At 37.6% G+C, this 19,167-nt stretch overlaps 1 protein-coding gene across 18 annotated transcripts in view; it reads left to right on the forward strand.

Annotated features, from left to right (window-relative positions):
- Positions 1-19,167, forward strand: part of LOC129360682 (disks large homolog 3-like) — a 104,756-nt gene that overhangs the window by 60,114 nt on the left and 25,475 nt on the right. For 8 of the 18 annotated variants that reach the window (XM_055031017.1, XM_055031016.1, XM_055031018.1 and 5 more), the window contains 5 exons: positions 619-763; positions 2,332-2,494; positions 3,225-3,350; positions 15,026-15,182; positions 16,357-16,459. In XM_055031017.1, the coding sequence (XP_054886992.1) occupies positions 619-763; positions 2,332-2,494; positions 3,225-3,350; positions 15,026-15,182; positions 16,357-16,459 (694 nt within the window). The remainder of the gene's footprint in view (positions 1-618; positions 764-2,331; positions 2,495-3,224; positions 3,351-15,025; positions 15,183-16,356; positions 16,460-19,167) is intronic. The other 10 variants (XM_055031025.1, XM_055031024.1, XM_055031030.1 and 7 more) reach the window with 3 other exon arrangements.

Consider the following 19,167-nt stretch of genomic DNA (forward strand, 5'->3'; position numbering starts at 1 on the left):
TTATTCAGCATTGTATTTATAAAAATATATTATTTTACATTTTATAAGTTTACTTTTTATGTATTATGTTTTTATATTGTCAAAAAGTATCAGTTGTTTTAACTCACTAAGACAAAAATCAGATTAAGATCATGAAACTTTACTGTTTCTATGAACACATTCGACATGCAGATGCATTTGATTAAAATTCTGAAACTACTGAAGAAACATTTCCAGCAGTACATTGAATTTCTGAATATGCAGAAAGTTGAGTGCTACCCACTGAAATCCCAGAGTCTCATCAGTATAATCCACATGGATGTGAAATTTAAAACTGAACTGTTGGACTTCTTCTGCATTCTCCGTAGCATCTTTAACCCTTTTGCTCCAGTAATAGCAAAACTATAATAAGAGGGATAAATGAAAAACTTTGGTCTCATCTGAAATACTTTAGAAATGCTCCTTTTAAATTAGGTCAATGCCACAGAACACAGCATGTATTTCATTTTCCGTTTGCTGATGAAATGAACTCTCATATTACCTACCAGCTATGAATCATTACTGTCTTAGCTGCTGATGGCTTTGTGATGTTGTCACAGCTCGTATTTTTTCTTATTCTCTGGCGGCCAACACATACAGGTGAATAACATCGTGCTGCAGGATGTGCGTCATGAGGAGGCGGTAGCTGCGTTGAAGAACACCTCTGATATGGTTTATCTCAAGGTGGCCAAGCCGGGACCCGTGCATCTGAATGACATGTATGCCCCTCCAGACTACTCCAGCAGTACGTATCTGAATCGACTTGTTGGTTGAATCCTCCGCTCCTGTCCAAAAAGAAGACCTTCACAATACGTCTTGCATCTTTTTCCATCTTTGTCATGAAAGTTTTTGTGTTTTTAGTTGATCACTGTTCTCTGCTAAAACTGCAATGCCCAGGCACCCACATACTGCATGTAGTAAATGCTTGTATACACACACACACACACACAGTTTCTCCCACAGCAACGACAAGCACAGTTCTCTGCCACCCACAGAGTGTGGATAGTTTCTCACATCCCACCTGCTCATGAGAGCCCACGATTTTGAGCTGCAGCTTCTCAGATTTCAGCAGAGCAGTGATTTAATGTTACAGGAGACCAGAGTGGGACTCTCATTGATTGTGGTTTCTCTTAATATGTTCCTGTCTTGTCTTCATTGCACATCATCCTGTTGTACTGCATTTAATACAATCAGCAAAGCCTTGGTTTAGAGCAGCAACCAGATCTGCTTCCTAATACTTAGATTTGTTTGAAATTGGTACAGTTGCATTCTTTGCTCTAAATGATTGTATTCAGATAAAGAAAGAAATGTTGTGCAAGAACGAAAATATTAATAGAGTAAGGTAAAAAAAAAATCCTGTCACAAATACACATCAGGCTTATAATGTATCTTTTTTTCAAACCCTCAAGAAGAAATGGCTTAAAAATTTTTTGATAGAGAATTAGATTAATTTGTAAATAAGTAAAGATCAAGATTTTTGCACACAAGAGCAGCTGCTCTGAAGCTTCACAATGTTACTTTTATAATCTCAATTCAGATTGCTCTAGCACAACATTAGAGAAAGTTTTGTGTGTCTGGAGACGTTGACTGATAAAAACTGTTATTTTATGACCTTGAGTTACTTACACTAGGACTGCATTGGCGATAATATTGGTAAATATTGCAAAGATGTCATTAGGTGTGATATGAGCCTTTTTATTTCTTTTATCTTTTTTTTATCTGTGACCTTTGGGATTTTGGGCAACGTTATCTTTGTCCTGTGTGAGCATTGGCTATTTTGAGAATCTGTCCAAATTTTAGACAGTTGGACAAATTAGCATAAAAAACAAGTTTTAACACTTGGAATAGCCAAAAAATATTAGAATAATAGCAATGCCTGTCACGATAACAAATTTTACTGGATTTTAAATTGTCCCAGAAGTTATTGCGATAAATGATGATGTTGTTTTGAGACCATTTTACAAATAATACAATGACAATCACATAAAAATCCAAGATCTTAATGTCAAATACCTATAAACATTTAATTTAATGGATATTTAACTGTTGTCATGACTTATCATTCGGTAAATAAAGACACTTTTAATGCAACTTTGTATTAAAAGTGTCATTATTTTCCATCGTGTTTATGACAGTGTCATGTCATACATACACACACCGCTTCAAATAAAGTTTTAGCCAATTTTGTGAAATGATCTTTACCTAACCAACAATAGATGGTATTTTTTATTTTAAAATACGTCTTGACTTTTCACAGAGTGTTTTACTTCCTGTAGCGCTTTTGTTTTAATCATTCTTTCTTTCCCCCTACTGGCCTGGCCCTCCCTCCAGCCTTTCCCACCATGGTGGACAACCACGTCAGCCACAGTTACATGGGGGCGATGGAGCCAAAGCCGGTGTATCCGCCTCCCCAGGTGACCCCGTCCAGGTACTCGCCCGTCCCCCGCCACATGCTTGGGGAGGAAGACTTCACGAGGTAAGTTCCAGTTTTTCCCCACCACGGCTGATTCCCTCGTTTTTTTTTAATGCTTTCACAACAATAACTGAACCAATCATAGTTGTGTCTGCCTGGTGTAACATGGCTGTGGAGAACACCTGTTTCATGTCTCTAGGGAGAATTTTTATGTTTCGTTTGGGTTTTTTTCAGTTGCCAGTGGCCTCCATTTTGTTTTTGCTTCACATGTATCGTCATGGGGAGTCTGATGATACATGCTTGAGCAGTAGTTTTAAATATCCTCATGAAGTGCTTGACGATGGAAAAAGAAACACAGGCTTAATTTCCAAATGTCAGCTCATTGGGGCCGTGGCGGTGCACACTACATCATAGCTGGACAGCGTGCGGTGGCTGTGTGCTGAGAGAAGCTCCTTGTCACTTCTCGTACTTGTTATGACTGTGTTTTAACCTTTGACTTCATATCCAGCTAGTGGATCAGAAGTAGCATTCATAAGGGCCTGATTGGACTGTCCCACGAGGCTTTGAGTCAGCTTAACCCAGAGCTCTGGGGAGAGAGGGTTGTATTACCCCTGTTTATTGGTGTGTGCGTGCGTGTGTGTTTTCCCGGGTGAATGTTTGTTATGTTTTCTTGTTATGTTCTTGTACAATCTGTCTACATGAGTCGTATGAGTACTTGTCGCTCTTTGTTGGTATGTGTGCTTTCTTTGTGTCCTACACTTGTCCCGTTCACTGTGATTCCTGTACCCCACAGCAGGGCTGAACCTATTTACAGTGTCATCCACAAACCTGGGGATAGCAAGGCGCCCCAGGCCCACTACAGAGGCTTCTGTCCTTCCCCTGCTCCCCTGTGCCAAGGTCCACTCCCCTTCTCTGGCAGGTACTAACCTAGTCCACCACGCCTTACTTAGCTAACCCTCCTCTCTGTACCTCAGCATCTGGATCTGGCCTAAGACAGAGTAGAACCAGGGAAAAGGAAAGTTTCCTGATCAGCAGTAAATACTGCCACAGCTGTGTAATAAAACACACAATGATGCAAGCAAAGACAGACTCAGAGGATAAGAACGACAAAAATATGTGAAGGAGAGGGGAGGGTTGGAAGGGGTTGCAGGGTGACCTTTGTGATTTCCTGTTTTAGTTCTCTTTATGTTTGCATGTGAATGTTTCCCTACCTCATGTGTATGTGACAGCTTCATGTTGGTGCAACGTGTGGTAGTGCCTCTTATTTTCTATGACCAGCGGGATGTTTGAGTCCAATCGGAAAGTTTCATTCACTGTGATTGTGACTTGGGATTTCGGTGCATATTTTTGGAGTGGAAGATGCATCTTTAATGAGTTACAAAATGGCTGAAAAACATATCTCCATGCAAGCATTTAATATCAGTCGATATTGATAATTATTTATTAGTTTTTTTGTTTTAAATATCTGAATAACTGGTGGTGTGATCTTTCCTGTTTTATCCAGAGTTTTCACTCCACTTTGTTAATTTTTATTTTAAGCAGTTATGAGGCACGGTGAAGAAACCTTAAACTGCCACAGCGCAAGTTAGTCAACAAGTAGTTGCAAGGTAATCACCAGTTCCTCTGCAGGTTGTTGTTAGGTAAGCAAAGAGCGAGTGAGTTAGTTGATTCTACAAACTTTGCTTCGCTGGCCGTGAGTGGTTGACTGAAGCCTTTCCTCTGCCTACATGTTTTGGATTGGAGATTGTTCTTTCTTTCCTTACTTCTTTCTCTCGTTATTTCGAACAATAAAAAAAAATACACGGGAAAAAAAAACATTAGTAACAACTTAAAATTTCCAGCAAAATATTATGTAAAACAAAATGCAAGTTGTTCAAAAAGGGAGCAGAAAGAAGCAAAGGTTTCCCCTGTCCTATCTCTGAGTTCAGTGAAATCATTGAATATTCTATTAGATGTGTTATATATTGATATGGATCACCTTTCTATCTCAGTGTATATTGTGATTGATTTATTGTCCAGCACTGCTCACATCTGCTGTTTGATTTGTTGTTTCTTATATAGTTGCTGTTTGATCAAACACTTTTTGAAGCTCCTGCAACAGCTTGGGTTTGATAATTGACTGACTTTCTGCACAGAAGTTATAAAGTAAACCAAACTTTTGATCCAATTCCACAAAGACTGACTTACAAAAGTGCACACCACCTCAAGTCAGAAAATCACATGTAAAATTATGTCAAAATAAACTTGACTGCATGAGTGTGCACACTGTTAAGCTGATATAAGTAGCATCTCTAGATCAAGGCTCTTTTTTATGTTGGATTTAGTTCTGTATTCTGGCTTGACTATTACAAATCTTTAGTTTTCCTCTCGTATAGTAAGTTTGGACTTACTTTGGTGCTAGAAAATAAAATCCCTCCTCATTTTCACCCATAAAGAGACACATGAAGCTTTTGAGTCAGATTATATTTCAATTTGACCTGATTATAAATTACTTCACCTTGGAAAAAAGCTGGTCAATTGGAGGATAACTCACCCCAACTCATTATGCTGCCACTGCTGTTTATCTGTAATGTTTTTTGAGGGGGTAAATCCCTGCTGGTTTGCAATCCTACTGATTTTTCCAGGCAGGAGATCGTGCCACGGTGTTGACTTCTTCCTCACTGATGTGTGCAATGAGATCATCCTTTGTAACCACTCTGCCTCTGGCTTTTGCTAGATGATTCAAAAGAGAAAATGTCTGGAAAATTACAGTGAAACTGCTTACCTTAACTACGGACACAACATAACTGCAATAATCAACGTTAGGTGTGTATCTAATCAGGGTGAAGACTGAAACTGATTTAATAAGTGCCTGAGTTTGGGGTATGCACACTGAGACAGGATGCATGTTGCACCTTTTTATTTTTACATGTCTTCTAGTCTTTTGTCACATGGTTGAAATGGTTGCATTTTTACATTTAACAGCAGTTTTGTATTGTTAACGACCTTTAAAAATTGAAGTTTAAAATTATTAACTTCCACAGTAATTTTACTAGTAATTTAGAATATTCAATACATTTTGAAAATGTGAAAATAGAACATTTTTGGCATGCATTTTGGTTCATTATGCCAGAGGAATGTCAACATTTTAACTAAATGACTTCTTCTAAGTGAGGAAAACTCCATAAAAGAGCCAAAGAAAATGTTATAATTCTCAGTGTTCTGTATCGAAAAGTCTAAGGCTTCTAACTTTAGATTTAGATTTAAGGTACAATTACGATATAAAAATGCCATACTGCTTCCAAATTGCAAGAATTTACTGGGAGATTCTCTGGCACTGCAAACTACAAGTTACTTTTCTCACTTAAGAGGCTACAGAAATAATACCAAACGATTACATTAGAATATATTAAACTTTATTAAGAGTCTGTGATGTTTATATTTCAAAGAACCATTTATTCAGCTAAATAAAATTCCTTTAGAGCCACATGTTGTATAATCTTTAAAAAAAATCTCTTTGAAATTTGTTTTAATTTTAAAGAGCCAACCATTTATTTCTATATCACAGAGAAAGAAAATGCATTTTCCTCTGTGATATGTTGATGTTTATGTTATGTTAAAGGGCAGCCTTATGTAGCATTAAAAGTTACATCATCATTATTTATTTCTGTTAGGGTTTTTTTATGGTTGTCTTTCTCTTCCTTTTAAGTTTTAGATAATACATCTACCTTCTTGAAATTCAAACACTTTCTGCTTCAGTGTAAAATGGAGCCCTACCTGCTCTTCACAAACACATCTCCACAGGAGCGCAGCCGAAAGGGCTTCCTGCTCCCACAAGCTGCCCGACTCCATCTGTCAGGAGGCATTGATAAAACCGAGCCCATATCGCAGACCTCGCTGCTTTCGGTGCTGCTCGTTATATTTATGGCAGCGGTTTGTGGGTTATTTTCTGTTTGGCAGCACTAAATGTGCAAAAGGGCCCCCCTGCATTTTGATTTTCTTTTCACAGCCTTGATCATTGTGCATCACCACATGGATGAACGCTAGAATGTTTCCATATGAGCCATTGCTTGTGTTAAATTTAGCCTATATTGTGTAACGAGGAGTCCATGCTCTGATTCCAGTACGCATGTTTGAGGAGATGGAGAAGAGCGCAGCAGCCAGAGAGAAAAATCTGATTGTTCTGATTAGGATCCGCGAGGGTAAAACTTTAGAGGCTACCATGAATGCAAACTGTGATCCGGTACAGACCAGCAGACGAACAGCAGTAGCAGACAATCCTGCAGCTGTCATGATTCATCAGCACACTGGGAAAATCAGGCCACGCACTCCGGTCTTACCCCTCTCATCACCCATGCTGCCAGCTCCAATCACACATGCATACTGTACACAGAGACATTTGCTCATAGCGTGCTGACAAACGGACAAACACGCAGATAAGCGCAATGCGCCGTTGTGACAGCGGGAGATGCCTCGCCGAAGGATACACCCGGCGCACCGCACACCTCGTAAATAAGCCGCACAGATGAGAACGGCCCACACAGCCGCCGTCCGCACACCTTTGCGCAACCAAGAAAAAAGACCCCAAAACATGGCGTCGTCTCGGAGGACGTCACGTCTGACAGCAAGTCACAGCACATGAGCATCTTTGCTGAATCAGACTAACAGGCAGACTGCGTTTCCTTTCTACCAGCCACTGGCTCCAACTAGCAAGGTTATTTTAGATTGGGGTGTCCAGCGTGTGGTCCGAGGGCCATTTGTGGCCCCTGGTGTGATTTTTTTCTGGCCCCCGACTGCAGTTCAAGACTAATACAAATCAGATGTGTCCAGCACAGGCGGTTAATGCAGACAGAGACTTTTTATTTATAATCAGAGTGAAATTATGACCGATATTATTATATTACAATGGAAAATGACGCAAAATATTGATGTTTTTATTACCAAACCTTCATAATAAGTAAAATTGGGGTGGGCTTTTATCATATTGTAAAAAAAATAATAATAATTTATTGTTGTCATGATAAATTGATAGTGAATGAAAAAACTAAACTGACAGTTTTTGCTATTTTCTCTGTTTATTCCACGAGAGCTTCAATAAATATAAGTACATGTGAAAATATGATTAAATGTTGTTACTGTGTGCAGTTTAGTGATATAAATCACACTTTTTAAAAAACTCATTGGCATCCTGAAGAAGCCTATTTAAAACAAATGCTTTTCAAGAACAATGTTTTGTGTTCGTGGTGCTATTAATGCTGTGTTCTGCTGTCACAATCATACAGTTTCTTAAAAAATAAGAAATACATTTTTCTTTATCATAATCTTAATTGTTACCACAAACTATAGAGATAAAAGTTTAAGTCCTTATCACCCACCCTTAATGTAGATAGATACACATTTATCCAGAGACTTTTCCTGAAAAGATAACTTTGCTGCACCCAAATCCAAATTCTTATCATGACAAGAAATGAATCATGATAAATGATTAATGAGAGGATTAACATCCAAATTTTTACTTGATTTATTATACTTGGCTAAATATAGAAGCATTTTGAAAGAAAGTGACTCAAGTCACAAACAGAAAGTGTGTGTATTCAATCCAGCCCAAAAGAATTTCAAAATAAGTTGCCTTTGTTTTACCACAGCAAAATCATTTTAAAGTTTTGGATCTATGATGACGAACATCCTTTATCTACAATACAAACCAAACTAAACAAAAACAATCAGAACATTTTCTGTTAGGTTTTTATTTTTTTATTTTTTACTTGAGGATTTTGAACCTGGAGGTTGTTTCGGCCTTTTTCCTGGCTGCACAACCCCCTCGCAGTTCTCCATCTGATATTAGCCCCTTTCTGGTTTCCGTCCACATTGGGCTGATGGGAGATAACGCATGTTTAAAATGCATCTTTGTTAACTATCGCTAAACAAGGAGCTCCCCTCTGCAAATACTTCCGAGCTCCACGGCAGATTCTGTCTACAAATATTATGGAAACTTTGGATTCCTGGACTCTTATCTGTCCAGGAAACGTGCATTTTCCAACAATGTCAAAATGCTCGTTTTCATGCAGCATCGTTGGTCTGTGTCTATTCGGTTTGTGATACAGAGGCAACTCGTAATATAAAACCAGGATTATAATAACAGGAAGTGGATCCTCCTAAAGTTTGAAAGAACTTTGAAATATTTCTATCATGCACTGAATCAACAAATAAATAAATCTAATAATAATAATAATAATAATAATAGTAAAGATAATTGTAAATAACAACCGGACATACAGCATCAGAATAATTTCCAACTCTTTGCCAATGTATACCCAATAAAACAGGAGGCATTAGTAAGACATGTTGAAAACATATTACCTTTGACAGCAATGTGATATTACAATCACAAACTTGAGTGAGTTTTACTGGGATTTCTTACGCTACACAGCATTTTTGCAAGGTGCTGTGAATGCATAGATCCTTTCCACAGCAGTTGAACAACAGTGATTCAAGCCTGAGTCCCACAGCAGCAGGTGATCTAATCAGTAACTCCCTTTTCCTGCAAACACAAAAACCTCCAACTGCCAACGAATTCACCCAACAGAGTCGCTTTGATGTTTGCTTTGCACATTTAAAGGCTGCAAAAACGCAAAAAAGGAGACTGAAATAAAACTAATTAAACTAGATTCACACATCACAGGTGTTAATCATTCTCCACTGATTTTCTATTCGGTCACAGACGGTGACACAGTGTTTGAATTTTCCCCTTGCTAGTGAACAGACATGTCACCGTCAAGTTAGAGGAAAAGAACAGCAGAGAGAAATTGTATGGGGGGAATTAAATCAGTGAAGCGCAGACAGTACAGTACATACGTCATCTGTTTGAGGAAGGGAGAGATAAAGTGTCTGGAAATGGCGTCCATCTGCAGTGTCCGCCATTAATCAGCCAAGCAGAGCCAATTACTACGCTGCGTCCAGGGTAGCCTGACCTGCCGGACCCTGCTGCCCAGATATCCATTCACAGCCTGGGGACGGAGCCGCCGCAGCCTCAGCCAACCAGCACACTGAGGCTCAGAGAGAGGAGGAGGCGGGCTCTGAATTATAAAGAGAAAAGGGTTCTGCCGCTCCACAACTGTTTACATTCCTGCCATGGATGAAAAGGCGGAGGGGAGGGGAAGCAGGTCTTGTGATACAGGGTGGAGGCTCTAATGCTGCTTTTGAAATAGTAGGAATTCACAGCTATTTTCTACTAAAAATAGCACCGTCAATCGATTAATCACACTGATTGCTCACTATGCCTGCAATGTGAAAATGCACGTTTTCAAATAAATGCTTTATTTTCTGAAATCAAGCATCACATTCAGGAATGTTATTTCCAACATCAATAGATATTGGAAATAAAACATCATTTTACTTATTAACCTTTTCAAACTTTCTTGCTGCAGGTAAGCATGCAGCAAGGAAGCATATTACCTGCTGCACTAAGTATGCTACCTTGGTTTTATTGAAACATTCATGTTTTGTTTTGTTTTTGTAAGAATGTTTGGTACTAGTGGATCTTATTTCACAGTAACATGACAGGAAGTAGACAGAGACATGCAGCAAAAGATCTGAGGACGAGATTTGAACTCAGGACATAATTCTCTGCATGCAGGGCGCTTGATTTAATAACTGTGTTTTTAAGTGAAATTTGCTACTGAGCACACGAGTCCGATTCTCCTCACTCATTTTTTTAGGCACGTTTGTAAAACCACCTTGTTGAACGGAGTACAAGACCATGTAACGCGCTGCTTTGAACTGAGTAACCCTCAACGGAAGAGAGGCTTTTAGGTCAACTTCGCTACTGTGATTAATCTGAATTAAATGACGGGGTATTTAAACCAGCTAAGAAAATGAAAAAATACAATTGTAAGGATAAAGTCATAATTTTACATAAATAAAGTTGTAAGGGAATATAGTCATAATATTATGAGAATAAAGTCGAGTTTGCACAGTCATCAATAATGAAACAAGCAACAAATATTACATTTTGTCAAAATCGTCATCAAATACAAATCAATTGAGGTGATCTAAGTCATATTATGACTTCATACTCAAAATATGAAATTTTATACTTTTACATCTTTATTCTCGTGTAATTTTGACATTATTCTCATAATACTATGATTATGCTCTTAATATTATGACTTTATTCTTGTACAAGTTTATACTGGTAGTATTGATCGCCTTTATTCTCTGACGAGTTTATTTTTGTAATATGACTTGATTCTTGTACGGTATTTTTATTTATATAGCACATTTTCAGCAACAGGGCCATTGAAAGTGCTTTACATGAGTTAAAGAAAGTACAATCAAAAGAAAAGAAAAGCAAGAGCGAAATAATTAGTTTACAAATAGTAAAAGTATAAAACTACATATTGGTTCCCATGTTCAATAATAAGAAGCATGTATAATCTCTGAATTGTAATGTTTTCTTAGTAGCATTGTGTGATATTAGTATGTTAAACTTTTTAGATTAATCGCATACTAACATGTTAACATTCACAACTCTGATTATAAAGTTATACACAAGACAAACAGAAACACATTCTCCTCAGATAAGGTGGTCTTATCTGCTGAAATATTTCACAGTAGTCTAAATATTATCCTGCTGTTGGGAAATCTTTGCTGCTGACCAGCAGTCAATCAGGTCATTGATTATGAGATCAGCAAATCAAAGGCTTGGACATGACGAAAGGTCATCCGCGCGTACCTCAGCCCGCTCAACCTTCTGCAAGTTATCCAGGAGTTACTGGGAATCTATCTGTCTAGTCTCCGGAGGGGCGAGCTGACAGTCAGGAATGCTGGTCTGCCGCTCCGCAGAGACCTGGAGACACCAACGCATCACAGCAGATTAAATCTGAGCTGGAATCTTCTTCCAGTTTCTGCAAAACGGATAAAAACCTGCTGGAAGTGGAGCACTGGGGTGAACTATGGCGACCTGCCTCGGAGCTGTTTCTCATCACAGCACACCAGGATGAGATAGGGGGAAGGAGGCCCCAGAAAAGAGCTTCTAAATGTGTGGACCTCCTCTGTGTGGAGGGTCAGAGTCTGAGAGCGGCCACCGGAGCAACGGCGTGTCCGAGATGTTCACGGTGAACATTTCATCCTCCATGTCGCTGGTAAAGAGGCTGCCTCAACGCGCAGCGGGGAAATGCTCTTTCAGAAGCACACACCGGATATGGATCCTAAGGTAACCATGGAGATCTGCGTGCCTTTGAAGCTGAGATGAAAAGCTCAAAATGGAAAGTGGGGTTATTTTAAGTCCAAGTTAACCGAAGGCAAGTCGGCTGTTTTAGCATATTTAATGGCAGTAGCTGCTCACTGTTTTTTGTTTACAGATATTTCTTTTGAAGCTGTGGAAAACTTTAAGACCAGCGTTAAACACTGTCATCCATACTGTTGGCTTTAGGGCAACTAAAAGGCACCACAGAAATCATCTTTAAAGCTTTTTCTCTCTGTTTACCACATTTCTCTTGTCTTCTTGTTGTAGATACAGTTGTTGTTATAATCTCCTCTTGTCTCCTAGTTCAGCTATTTAAAGGGGACATAGGATGCAAAATTCACATTTTACACATTTTTGTAATTCTGCTTTAAAAAATTCCCATTCAGCCACTTTATGGAAATAAGTTGATGTTTTTGGTATCTGGAAAATTTCAAAAACCTCCCGATTGTTGAGTCACAGTTGACGGAAAACTGTCTACTGTTTTCCGATCTCCATCACATTTGGTCAACTGGTTTTACTGCTGTTTTTCCAGTATGACTACTGGAAAAAACAAGTGTTTTGTTGTTGACTTACCATCCTGAAACCATGTGCTGCATTCTTGCTGGTTGTACAAGGGGCTCCACTTCTGCTTTTCAAAGATATACGGGTGTATAATTGCAAATCTGTCGAGTGTAAACGTTAAGTTTGACCAGCAGCAGCTTATTAGAATTTAAAATGACAAGACAGAAATTTTATTGTCTATGAATAATTTTGTGGAAAAAAAATGTTTTGTTTCCAAACTTCTTTTTCTTCCCAGTCAGTCACTGTTACGATAAACCTCAGAGTCTGAACTGCTTTCTGAGCCGCCGTTCAACAGGAAAAGCTGCCTTAACTTGGAGTCTTAGTGCAGCCATTAGGGAATGAGATGAAATTGTTCCTGTAGACCGCAGGCTGGGAAGACCACTAATGGGAGACATGCCGTCTTTTCTGTTGAGAGGAAATTGTGTGTGTTTTTGTGCACTGTGGTGGTTAATATCTTTTGAAAGTGTGTGTGTGTGTGTGTGTGTGTGTGTGTGTGTGTGTGTGTGTGTGTGTGTGTGTGTGTGTGTGTGTGTGTGTGCGCGTGGGTGTGTGTGTGTGTGTGTGAGAGAGAGAGAGAGGGAACTGTTAGGTTTCCCAGAGTCTGCATTTTCATGTGTGGCGTGTGATTTTGCTGTACTGAAGCGGCGGTTTGGCCTCTCCTGCATCTTAAAGCTGAGGCAGCCTGCTGGAGGATGAGTCATAGGCTAAAGGAGAGCTTTGGGTAGTGGCCTATTGTCGTGCTCTGATTTCACTGCATGCTTGTGTGTGTATGCATGTGAATATTTCTATGCATAGGCAGAAAGTGCTGCTATCAGTAGATAACAGCTCTTTGGACCTAGTGGTGTTACTGCTGATGTAGTGCACAGTACAACCTGTCAAATATACTGTAAATCACTAATAAGACATAATAGAAAATAATAGTTTAATCAAAAAATTACACATCTTTCATAGACAACTTTAAGTAATACTTCCTTTAAATAGTATTATATTGTTTTTTTTTTCAACGTTTTTTATTTTATTTTTCAAACTGAAAACATTTTCATGATGGTTTCATTATCACTCAGTATTATTCTCTGTCAGACATTTGCTTGGTTTTTACATTTGTCCAGATTTGTGACGATATTTAGTACCAATACTAAACAGATGTTAGTACTGGTAGGATAGTAAGCATTAATTATTGATACAGAAAGGCAACATCTTTTTCTCTTTTTATTATTATTTTATTTTATTATTATTAAATATCTGAAAATGCAATATATACAATACGTATATAAGGAAGAGTTTACTTTTTCTGGAAAACATTTTTTAATATGTTTTCAAAGTGGCTTCTTCATATAATAACTGTAAAGAAGTCGGTCTTAAAGAACTACCAAATACTTAGACTATTCATGAAAAGACAAACACGTTTTTCTTCACTGTCAGACATTAAATCTGATTAAACTTTCTGTTTTAAATGATCTGGAATTAAATCACCTGACTAGCTATTTCTAATAGTTGAATGCCAAAGCGAATAGAGAAGTTTAGATACATCGTTTGGTTTCTTAGAATTTAGAAATCTAAACATATTTCCCAGGATTCACATGGGTTAGCGACCATAAATAGCTAAAATCTTTAAAAACATTGCTAATTTTAATATCTCAAACACCAAATATACCTTAATATGCGCAGCGGAAAGCATCTTAACACAAATTTAGAAGCTAACATCTCCTGTATCTCCGCTCTTGGAGAAACAGCCAATCAGGGTCAAGGAAAATGAAAGGAGCTTCTAGATTGGCTGCTTTCAAACAACAACCAATAGCAACTCTAGTAGCATTGCGCCCAACTTTTTTTTAGCTTTCCAAGCAGTTTTTTTCATTCTAATTTTTTCTAAATATGTCTTCAAAAATGAGGTTGTTTTCCCCTAAATCCATCAGTAAACTGTAATCTGTCTTTTTGATGATTTTCATTTTTGGCTTTTTTTTCTTCCAGACTCTTTTCTTTGTACATAATGATGCTTTCTCACCAGCTTCAGCCAGAATCTTTACAGGCTGTTTAGCTTTAGTTCTGCAGCAGATTCATGTGTTTCAGTCCAAAACTTGTTGAACTGCAACATCTGGAAATTGTATTAACTAGATTATTTGAAGGTCCATAAAAGTCTTACTGAAATGTTGTCTGATTTCTAGAGTTCTCCCTGAGGTTCCACAAGGAAGCAGCAACTTTTAAGTGTCGCCTGAAAATACTTCCATTTAACTCAAGTGATATCAATGCATATAATAATTTGAGCATAAAGAAATCCCTCAACTAAAAATAAAAATGCGTTTGTCAATGCAAACTGATCTAAAACTGTAAAAGTTTTGTCTGATTTAATGTCAGAAGATAGAAGAAAAATGTGTTTTTTGAACAGTGAAATTTTCAGCTGCTCACTGGTCAAACTTTGCTTTTTTGTGAGAAATCAAACAGGTATTTAATGCGTTTTGGTGGAGAAAAGTATCTACTGTAAAGACTTGGGACACGCAGACCTTTGCATGCCTCTGTAGCATAACGACAGCTGCATGGGTGTTTCAGAGTTACTCAGTGTGTGGTGCCCTCCACCCCAATCACTTAAATGGTCTGTTTACAGCATTCCCAATACAAATAAAGGCTCCAGATTGAGGGATCTGCCAGTAGATCCAATATTGAGTGTTCTAAACATTTTGGTATCATGCACAGTCAAAGCAAAGATGGCTGTTGTTTGAAAACACCCTGCATATATCGATCTCCTGTGGTATATTCTGTCTATTTACTCTATCCTGTCCTTCACCCTCGCACCGTCTCTTTCTCTTTGGCAGGGAGCCGAGGAAGGTGGTGTTGCACAAGGGCTCCACCGGACTGGGCTTCAACATTGTCGGCGGGGAGGATGGAGAGGGGATTTTTGTCTCCTTCATCCTGGCTGGAGGGCCAGCTGACCTGAGCGGCGAGCTGCGGAGGGGCGACCGGATCCTGTCGGTCAGTATTTGAACTCCAAGCTTCCTGTCTGCCCTCATCCACAACTGTAACAAGCTGGAGGAAGTGAGATTTTCAACCAGCTCCTGCTGTCAAAATAATGATGATAGAATTAAAGGTGGCCTGGCGTTCAGAAAGCCTGCAAACACCTGCCCACGCAGATATGTCCTTGAGCAAGACATTAAATCCATGACAACTCTGAGGGAGCCAAGCTGCTCTCTGCACAAAATCCAATGATGCTTAAAAATATGACTGTTTTTAGTTCAGTCCAGCAACACATTAAGTATAATATTTAAACATGACCTATTACCCTACCTTGAACAGGTTAGAATAAGTCCATGGACAATACAAAACATGTTTGCCACTCTTTTATGCAGAAAATCATTCTTAGTTAAAGAGATTTGAGTCTACTCAGTTCTGCCTATTCTGAGCTGTTAAGAGGTTATTGAAACAGCTCATTTCTAACACCAAAACACATTAACTTATTGCCAAAAAAACAGCTGGGTGTTTTTTGTTTTTTTATGCTTAGGCTGCTTTTAGAAGCAGTAGGGATTTAAATTAGTTTTAAAATGTTAAAATGTGAGTTTTGCATTGTAGGTCCCCTTTAAGACATCAGAAATGTAATCTAAATATGAAGGAATCTGGGAGCTCATCATATATTAGAGGTTAAGATTAAAGCTGTTAAAATGTTGGAATCAAGAACTGATTTGCAAAAATATTCATACTCCTTAAGCTTTTTGACATGTAGTCTAATTACAACCACAAAGAACTCAAAGTAGTAAATAGTAAGGAAATTAAGACATGGTTTGCTACCTTTTTTCCAAACATCCCAGGAAAGTATGCCCTGCATTTGTACTCGATATTCTCTTCTTTATGTAGCTGTAGATGTTTTGGAGTGTCTCCACCATGTTTAAACATTTTTAAAAAGCACTTTTGTATTCTTTGCAAAATAATCTAATTATTTTTGTTTTTCCACGTCATGATTATCCCCTACTTTTGTGTTGGTGTGTCACATAAAATCCCAATAAAATAAACTGAAATTTATGGCTGAAACAAAATAAATTTTTTATTAAATAAGTTTGAGGACTTTTGCTTTGTATCTAAATTGAGTATTATCCATAAAGCTGAAAACATTTCTATTTTTCCCAGAATTATTTTAATTAATTTTTTTTTGCAGGTGAATGGAGTGAACCTTAGGAACGCCACTCATGAACAGGCGGCTGCAGCCCTGAAGAGAGCTGGACAGACTGTCACCATTATTGCTCAGTACAGGCCTGAAGGTAGGCAATTACTGTCATCTTTCAAGTATTTATATGCTTTATCACAAATGTGTGTCAGTTTTATACTTTTTAAATGAATCCTGCTGGTGAAAATGGCAGAAGAGTTTTATTTTAACAGCTGTTGGTTTTTTCAAAATGAGTCGTAGGGTGGACAATTTTCCAGCCCTACTGATCTTCGCTTGAGTTCTCATTAAGTGCTTGTTATAATTTCACTTGTAAAACAGTGAGCAGTGTCAACAGATTAGTCCCATTAGAGCTGGAAATTGTCTATTATTTGGAGCTAATTTAAAGTTAATCTGTTTTAGAAGTCCACAGAGATTGGCCTCAATTCAAAAAAATCAATTACAGTCTTTTGCTTTATTAGCAAAATTGGCTAGTAGAACAGCTACTTGCCATTCCACCATGTAAAGTAAAGGCTACCATTCTTTTTTTTTTACAATTTTGAATGAAACTCATAAGAACGATTTACTGGTTTTTCACTTTGTTGAAGGTCTACTTCTTTGTTCACAGTCTTGTAAAGCAACTTGTTGGTTTTTGCAATATTTGGTGAGCAGAAGAAAAAAAGGGTATTGAATATTTCCTTGAAATTAGAATAACTGTGACCTTGGTTTTGAAAGTTGCAGCATTTAGAGGGCAGTTTGTTAAGCAGAAGTACAGAAACTGGTCTGACTGCCTGCAAGCATAACACAAACCTGTTATTGTTAAACGTATCCAGAGTTGGGACGTAACTACCAGTAGTTACTAAATTGAGTAAATTACATTTACTTGAGTATTATTTTTGAAAATAATTTACTTTTAGGATTATTTTTACTATGCTGTACGTTTTACTTTTACTTGAGTTATTTTATTATAAAGTATCTGCTTTTGTTTAGTAAAATTTCTGGATTTTTTACCCACTAAATGAAAATTAAATGTTTCAACCAAAACTTCACAGACACACACCTGCTGTTTTTCTTAAAGTTTTGTAAGATTTTTACTGAAAGACACTCATTTTTCTATGATCAGTTACTCAGTATGTGAGTAGACTTTTTTTCTCGTACTGTAGTGATTTTTCAGAAGGCTGCTTTTTACTTCTACTTAAGTAAAAATATGTCAAAGTCGTTATGCTCTTACTTGAGTATTTTTTTGCGACCTCTGCCCAATCCTGGAAGTCTCTCAACCAAAGAAACAACACCACAAAGTTAAGTTTTACATCTGCCTTCACATATGTGGGCGAAGTTCCCGTCATGCATCTACTGCATGACGAGGACCCAGTAGCAACTGAAGGTTTAGGTGTCAAATACCAAATTACCAGGTCGACACACATAAACTATACGTCTCACCTTTCAAGATGTCTGAACGGCTGCAGTCATATTAAACAATTTTCAGATGCAGCTGTAAATGTAGCTGGGCTTACGATCTGTTCAGAGCAACCTGACAAATCCAAATATTAAATACTATTTTACTCAAAATGACTCTAAAGGACAGCCTTGTTTAGAATAAGAACGCAAAAATAGAAAAAACATTTTTTCAAAGAATTTGATGTTGAGTTGAAACACGCTAATTCTTCGTTTTGTCGTAACCAAACAGTAAAATATGAGGAAATGACAAACCAAACATCCAGATTAGCAGGCTTTAGAAACAATCATGTAAAGTAACCAATGCCTTTGTAAACACATTTTGTCAAAGTTCTTTCATCTTTCCCTTGTTTACTCATAAACATATGGGAAGTTTACGAAGGACAAGCCAGAGGAAATACAAACAGAAATTCTGTTTTAAAGTTCAAAGCTGTGCCACACCAATGCTGAATAGTTGCTCTTATTTCTCAACTTTTAATGTTTATTGACCAACAATCCAGCAGCTCAACGGATTGTATCTGAGTGGGACAGAACATGTGAGAGCAGATTTACTCTATAATGAAAACAAAAGTCATGTCACTGATACTCATAAGTTGTTCATGCTTGAAAGCCCTTTCATATGTTTGAATTACAACAATAATGTAAAGAATGTGGGCCAAATTTCCTCCATAGTAATAAAAAATGACTCACAAACACTCTATACTGGTTGTTGCCTCCACAAGCGGAAAAACCAGTTATTCGGTTTGAGAGGCAATTGCTTTTTCACACATGGACTGATTGGGTTTCTTCCCTTTTTATAAATTAATTCCTCATTTAAGAATGTTGACGTTTGAATTTATTGTAGTTATGTTATTTTTGATTATCTGAAAGTTTAGACAAAAGCCAGACAAAATGTGGAAGGAGGCAAATATTTTTTCCCTGTCACTTATAACAAATTAGAAGTAAAATATCTTGATGTCATTTTGATCCTCTTTTAAAGGTTACTAAGATATTTAATAGATATAGTAGAGTTTGCAAAGGCAAACATTTCTTTCTTCAGACTAATTAGAGTTTGTTTATCATTTCATGCTGCAAATATTTTCATGCATTCATTTGATTTTTTCTCATTTGCTCTACGGTTATCACTGAAAATGATACATAATTAGATGATTAAGATCTTGGATTCGACGGCTTGTGGGTCACATTGCTGTCGTTTTCTTAAGAAACCAAATGTGATGAACTTTGAAAATGCCATTAAATTTTAGAACCACATTCAACTGTTCACGTGGTACGACACCTCGAGTGTTCAGCAACCTTTCAGTTCCACTTAGAGCTGCTGCTTCTGTGAAAATTGTAAGAAATTGTTAGAAATAGTCAGATAAATAATATCTG

This window comes from Poeciliopsis prolifica, unplaced genomic scaffold (genome assembly GCF_027474105.1).
Source record: "Poeciliopsis prolifica strain line A6 unplaced genomic scaffold, Auburn_PproV2 SCAFFOLD006, whole genome shotgun sequence".
NCBI classification, from domain to species: domain Eukaryota; kingdom Metazoa; phylum Chordata; class Actinopteri; order Cyprinodontiformes; family Poeciliidae; genus Poeciliopsis; species Poeciliopsis prolifica.